Here is a 6814-nt window from a genome sequence, read left to right on the forward strand (position 1 = left end):
AAAATTTGACTCCTAGCTGAAAAAAAATTTTTTTTTTTTTTGTTTGTTTTTAATATAAAAAAGTTTAAAACACTCGACAACGGCTTTTCGTCAAAAAAAAAAATATCATTCAATAAATTGACGAGTTTGTGGGGTTTTTAAGAGGCGGAAAATAATAGTAATAATAATAATAATAAGAACAAGAAACAAACAATCAAGATGGGTAGCCTCAATGTTAATCGCAATGTTAGCGATGCTTTCTATCGCTATAAAATGCCCAGAATTCAAGCCAAAGTCGAGGGCAAAGGAAATGGCATAAAAACTGTCATTGTTAATATGGTTGAAGTGGCGAAAGCCATTGGTAGACCGGCCACTTATCCGACCAAATACTTTGGATGTGAACTCGGTGCACAAACTCAGTTTGACTTTAAGAATGAGAGATTTATCGTTAATGGTTCGCATGATGCGACCAAATTGCAAGATCTACTCGATGGTTTTATTCGAAAATATGTCCTATGTCCATCTTGTGACAATCCTGAGACTGAACTTTTGGTTAGCGCAAAGAAAGGCACCATCTCACAGGGCTGTAAAGCATGCGGTCATCATGGATTACTCGAGACAAATCACAAGCTCAACACTTATATTCTGAAAAATCCTCCTAGTTTGAATCCTGCAGCTCAAGGCAGTTCACTCACTGAGGGTAAACGTGGTACGTACAAAATTAATAATTTCAATTTTACTTTTTTATTTATCGAGACGCCTAAACATAGGATCGCTACGCTTTCTTTATGAAATTTTTATTTGTCTTAATTCATTTTGAGCCAAATTTTTATTTGTCCGAATTAGTATTTTGCAATATTTTCATTAAAAACGATTTTCTATATTAGAGAATTTTTATATAACCGAAAATTCACCGAGAATTTTTATTTGCTCGAATTTTTTATTTAACATAATAGGCATTTTAAAGAATTTTTATTGGCTAGAATTTCATTGCATAGAATTTTCTTTCAAATGAATTTTCATTTGTTCGAATTATTATTTGATATAATTTTCATATAACCGATTTTTCATATTACACAATTTTTATTTAATCGAAAAATCATTTAACAGAATTTTTAATTGATAGAATTTTCATTTGTCCGGAATTGCAAATGTCCGAACAAACAATCGACAGAAAGATTTCGGCGCGATTTTTAAAATCAAGCAATCAAAAATTATCCATAAAATTGTGATTGGTTGATTTTAAAAATCGCGACAAAATTGTTCTGTCGATTATTTGTTCGGACATTTGCAAAATTCGGACAAATGAAAATTCTATCAATTAGAACAAATAAAAATTCGGCTCAAAAATAATTATGACAAATGAAATTCCATAAAATTAAAATTCTAACTAATGATTTTTAAAACATAATCATGCGTCCTAAAAAAAATGAACAATATTTAAACTACTATTTAAGTAACATGATATTTATTAATATTAAATCACAATTTTATTATTTAGATTAATAATAATTTGACATCATTTTTTTTTAAACGCCGAATTTTTAATTTACAGAACTTTCATTTTGTCCGAATAATTATCTGATAAAAACAAGTAGATCCGAATTTTAAAATGAACTAATAATCAAAAGTTTACAACGAAATTAGGATTGGTCAACTTTTAAATTTGAGGCCAAATTTTTCAGAAACATACTTATTTGGAGAAATGAAAATTCTGTAATATAAAAATTCGGCTTTTTTAGAATACTGTCAAATGTAAATTTGAACTATAATGAAAATTCGACTACAAAAGATTTCTTTCAAATGACTATTCTTTTTTATTGAAAATTAGAGCATATAATAAAAAATTCTAGCAATGAAATTATGTCATTCATAGAAAAAGTGTGGAATTTTAAAAACTTTCTGGAAATCATGGAAAAGGCCTGGAATTTTTTTAAATTTCTTTAAATTTTTCAGGTTTAAACAAATTTTTTAAAATAAAAAAATAAAAAAATTCTCTGAAAATAAAGATAATTTTCTGAAAACTGTCGAAATCTGAAAAAATAATGTCTAAACGAAGAAGTTATGTTAATTTTCTATTAGTTAGGTATTTTTAATGAAATTTTCTTTACAATTTGAATAATTTACAAATATTAAGGAAAGGGATAAGTGAATTTTTAACTCATCCTCATTAAAGTTGTAAGTAAAGGGTCAATTTTTTTCTAGGGTTATTTAGCAATTTTTCAAATTCAAACTTGAATTTATCAAATTTTCAAAAATTAACAATTTTGGTAATAGATACATTGAATTTTCAATTCTACCAAATTTGGAATATAAAATTTTTAAACGATATTCAAGTCAAGGGTTTAATTTAAAAAAAAGCATAAATATTTAATTAACAAAAACCAAAATATTAAATAGATTTAAATTTTAATTATTATTGTGTAACAAAATTTATATAATTTTTTTTTGTTACAATTTTCATGTTATCTAATTTTTTCCCATCCGCAAATAATTGTCATAATTTAATTTTTTTCAAAATTTTATTACCACTTGTCATAATATATATATTTTTTTCTCTTCATTATATCTTTTGACTTTAATGTTCGTTTCACAATACATATAATTTGAAATTTGTCTTATTAGAGATAATGAAAACTAAAAAATCAAATAATAATAGCTATTAAAAAATAAGTTTTTAAATTACAAAAAAAAAAATGATAATAATAATAATAATTGAAAAAGAAATAACAAAAATGATTTAAATTTTAAATAAAAAATTACATTTGAAATAATTTGATAGAATTTAAATTTAATGTCAGTAAGTAATTGAAAAAATGTATTTTAAATTATGACTAAAATTTGAGAAACTTAAAAAGAGACACAAAACTAGAGACTATGAAAATACAAGAACATAAAAAAATATAAACTATAAAAAAAAAAAAACTTCTGCCATTCAACCGATGATCAATACTGATATAATTATTTTTATATGTAAATTGTGAGAAACAAGCAATTAGGTCAAATGGGAATTCAGTAAAATAAGAATTATTTAAAATGATTATAGTTAATTGGAATTTAATTAAAAAACGTAGTTTTATGAGAATTTGAAAAAAATATATCTATTTTTTAATTTAATTTTTAATATTTATTTTTAATAGAATATTAAAATAAAAAATATTTATTTTTTTAATTAAATTTTTAATGTCTATTTTTAATAGAATATTAAAATAAAAAAAATCTATTTTTTTAATATCTATTTTTAATAGAATATTAAAATGTAAAATATCTATAATATATATATTGTGAATAATTCAATGAAAATTAAATTTAATAAAAATTTTTTCTTGTTTTTTTTATTGGAGATATTAATTTTGAATGCGAATTGTCGTTTACAAAAGATTTGATATAACTTTGTAATGAATGAAGATTGTGAGTACTACGATACGGTTATTTAGAGTTAATTAAACAAAGAATACATTTATAAATGAAATTTTATTATTTTGTTAATTGTAAATAAAAGTAATAATTTTATAAATGTTGTCCCTAACTTTTAACTTTTTTCGACCGTAATCACATATTTATGATTTTTTCTTTTCCACAATAGAGAATAGGCCTTTTCTTGAAAAAAAAAAAAAATCAACCGTTTCATCCTGTCCCGTGCTTGATTATTTTATATTTTCGTTCAAATTATTAAAAAAAACATATATAAACTAGTAGATACATAAGAAATTAATAATTAAATAATAAAAGAATCAATAATTAAAATTTAAAATTTAAATATAGTTTCAATATAGTGCTCCTAATATTTTTTTTGTTTTCATTGAAAATTAAAAGTTCCAGAAATATTAAAATAATTCTTGATGAGAATAAAATTTAATAAAAATTCCAAAATAATAATAATAATAATAATAATAATAATAATGTCTATAAACATCTGAGAAAATGTTAATTAAATAAAATAATAAAACTTATAGTGGAAATAATATTAATAAATTGTTTAATTATTTAATATATATAAAAAAAAAAATTACAGGCAAACGTTCCAAGAAAAATGGTGACGTAAATGGCGATCGTCCTCCATCACCTGAAAATGAAACAAATACAACGGACATTGTTGTGGAGGCACCAGTGAAAATGGCAAGCGAAGATGACGATTATTCAAATTGGGCGGTGGATGTTTCCGAGGAGGCAGTACGTGCACGTTTACAAGATTTAACCGATGGCGCAAAAGGTATGACCATAAGTGATGATCTCGAAAAGACTGAAAAGGAACGTATGGATATATTTTATAAATTGGTGAAATGTCGTCGTGACGCTGGTCAATTGGATAATCCAAAGGAACTTGTGTCTGAGGCTGAACGTCTTGAAATAAAGACAAAAGCACCATTGGTACTTGCAGAATTACTTTTCGATCAGGGTATTGCTGCTCAAATAAAAAAACATCGCTTATTATTGCTTCGCTTTACACATGGCGATACAAAGGCACAAAAATATCTTCTTAGAGGAATCGAACAGATTATTGCTTTACATAAGGATGTATTGATGCCGAAGGTGCCTGGAATTTTTAAAGTAAGTCACAAATTATTTTATTTTTATTTTATATTAAGAAAATTCTACTTATTTATTTATTAATTATTTTTGAAGATAATTTTTATTAATTTGAATAAGAAATAATTGAACTGACAAACGTTTATGATAGACGATTGAAACTAGAAAAATATTTTTATTATAATACACTTTTTACTGAAAAAAATAGTTAACAAAATGCAATTTTTCTATATTGATAAAAAAAAATTCTCTAGTATTTTCTTTTGAATATGGTAAATAGTTTTCTTTCTTTTTTCAGCTGTTTTATGATTCTGATATCTTGGAGGAAAAAGCTTTCTTGGAGTGGGAGAGTAAAGTCAGCAAGAAGAATGTTTCAAAGGACTTGTCACAGGAAATTCATGATAAGGCTGCGCCGTTTATCACTTGGTTGAAAGAAGCTGAGGAAGAAGAATCCGAGTCAGATGAAGAAGACGATGATCTAGAGGTAATATTTCCGATATTCTAATCTATTTTTGTTCGTATTTTATTTTATTATTCAAAAGTAAAAGTGTATTATTTATTTTTGCCACCTTGTAAAATTTTGTATTTCTATTTTATTTCTTTTTTTCAGATTGAGTACGACGATAGAGCAAAACAGCCTCTGAAACAGCAACAACAGCAAACTGTAAAGCCGCCCGTTCAAAATGACTCCGACGGGGGAGAAGATTTAGACATCGATAACATTTAAAAGAAAAAAAAAAAAAAGGAAATTTATCTATAATCAGCAACACAAAAAACCAGATCACTATTATGACGACCATGATCATTTTTAATAGGATAAAAAGGAATCACAATAAGCTGACAGTTAATGTAGATTTTTCTTATATTAAATCGTAAACCGATAATCGTTTGAAACGCCATCGGTCTTACACGCAATACATACATATTCAAAACAAAAGGAAAAAAAAAAAATTTTTAAACTATATCCAATTTTAGCAAGCCTCTTGTACGGTGATATTTTTAATTACATTTTTATCTTTATTTTTTTTGTGAATTCTTGATTCTTTTTTTTTTATAATGAATTAATTATTTTCAAATGATTAATAAATGTTTCTTTTTCCCTTATTCTTCTTCTCCTCCCCCGTGTCCACTATTCCCAGTTTCTTTAATCTAGGCAAAATATCCCTTTTCTTCAAAATATTGTTATAGTATTTTTTTTCTTTTTCTTTTGAAAAGGTGGCCTGCTAAAAGCGTTCTCTATTGTATCTATTTACTATTCTAATGATAATTCAATAAAATATGGTTTATCACATTATATATCGTTGTTTTTTAAAAAAAAAAGTTTATAGTAGTTTTTCTGTATTTTTTTGAAAATTGATATTAATTAGAAAATAAAAATTTATTTTTGTGATTTTTTATTACAAGCTTTTTTAATGATTTTTTAGAGTCTGTGTTATGGATTTTAAAGAATTTTAATTTTAAAAAAGGAGATAAAAATAAATGAGTTGAAATTTCATTAATCTTTCCTCTTAAGGGGAGGCATGGCTGAAATTTGAACCTTTCGAAATTAAGGCTATTTAAGGTTGTCATTTTTTTTTTTTTTTTTTTAATATTGAATATTTAAAACTAATATATACTATGGAAAATTGAAAAAAAAATTAATTCATTAATAATTTTTAAATAAAACTCGAAATTTTAAAAAACTAAAAATTTAAACTTCTATCGCAATTTTTATTATTTTTCATTGCAGATTTTTTTTATACACTTTTCCCATGATCCTGAACAATCAATCGTATGGTTTTTTTTTTAATTTTAATATTTTCAAAAAATAAAATTTCTAAAATGCGGTCAAAAAAATTATTTTTTGTTTAATTTTGATAATTCACAATAATTTTAGATTCCAAATAATGACAGAAAAAAAATTGACATTAACAACATTAATTTCGATGAGTTAAAATTTCACCGGTCCCTCCCCTTAATTTTAAAAAAGGAAAGAAAAATAAATAAAGATGGTGCCTCTGTTTAAAATTTTTTGATATGGCACATTCACATGTAAAAATTTCAATTCAAAAAAAAATATAAATTTAAAAAAAATTATTGTTTGTTGAAAGTTAAATTTTACTTCTTAAAAATTATATATCTAATTATATAGTAACTACCTTAAAAATTTATGGATTTTAATTTTTAACTATAAGTGTTTTTTGAAGTATTTTCCATATAATTTAAAAATTAAAATTTTAAATTTTCTTTCTAAAACTAATTAGTGAAAATAAAAAATATTGTAATTTATTTATTATTTACATTATTTTAATGATTAGTAAGAGAA

The 6814-nt window shown here is 23.9% G+C and overlaps 1 protein-coding gene across 1 annotated transcript; it reads left to right on the forward strand.

Annotated features, from left to right (window-relative positions):
- The first annotated feature begins 197 nt into the window (after window positions 1–197).
- On the forward strand, window positions 198–5803 carry LOC127282634 (eukaryotic translation initiation factor 5). Its single transcript, XM_051307002.1, has 4 exons — window positions 198–688; window positions 3995–4530; window positions 4808–4993; window positions 5120–5803. Exons 1-4 carry the CDS (start codon window positions 199–201, stop codon window positions 5234–5236), a joined length of 1329 nt encoding a protein of 442 aa, XP_051162959.1. The 5' UTR covers window position 198; the 3' UTR covers window positions 5237–5803.
- Window positions 5804–6814: the final 1011 nt, after the last annotated feature.

Source organism: Leptopilina boulardi, unplaced genomic scaffold (genome assembly GCF_019393585.1).
Source record: "Leptopilina boulardi isolate dan_hultmark-lab unplaced genomic scaffold, ZJU_Lbou_2.1 LbouV2_300, whole genome shotgun sequence".
NCBI lineage: Eukaryota > Metazoa > Arthropoda > Insecta > Hymenoptera > Figitidae > Leptopilina > Leptopilina boulardi.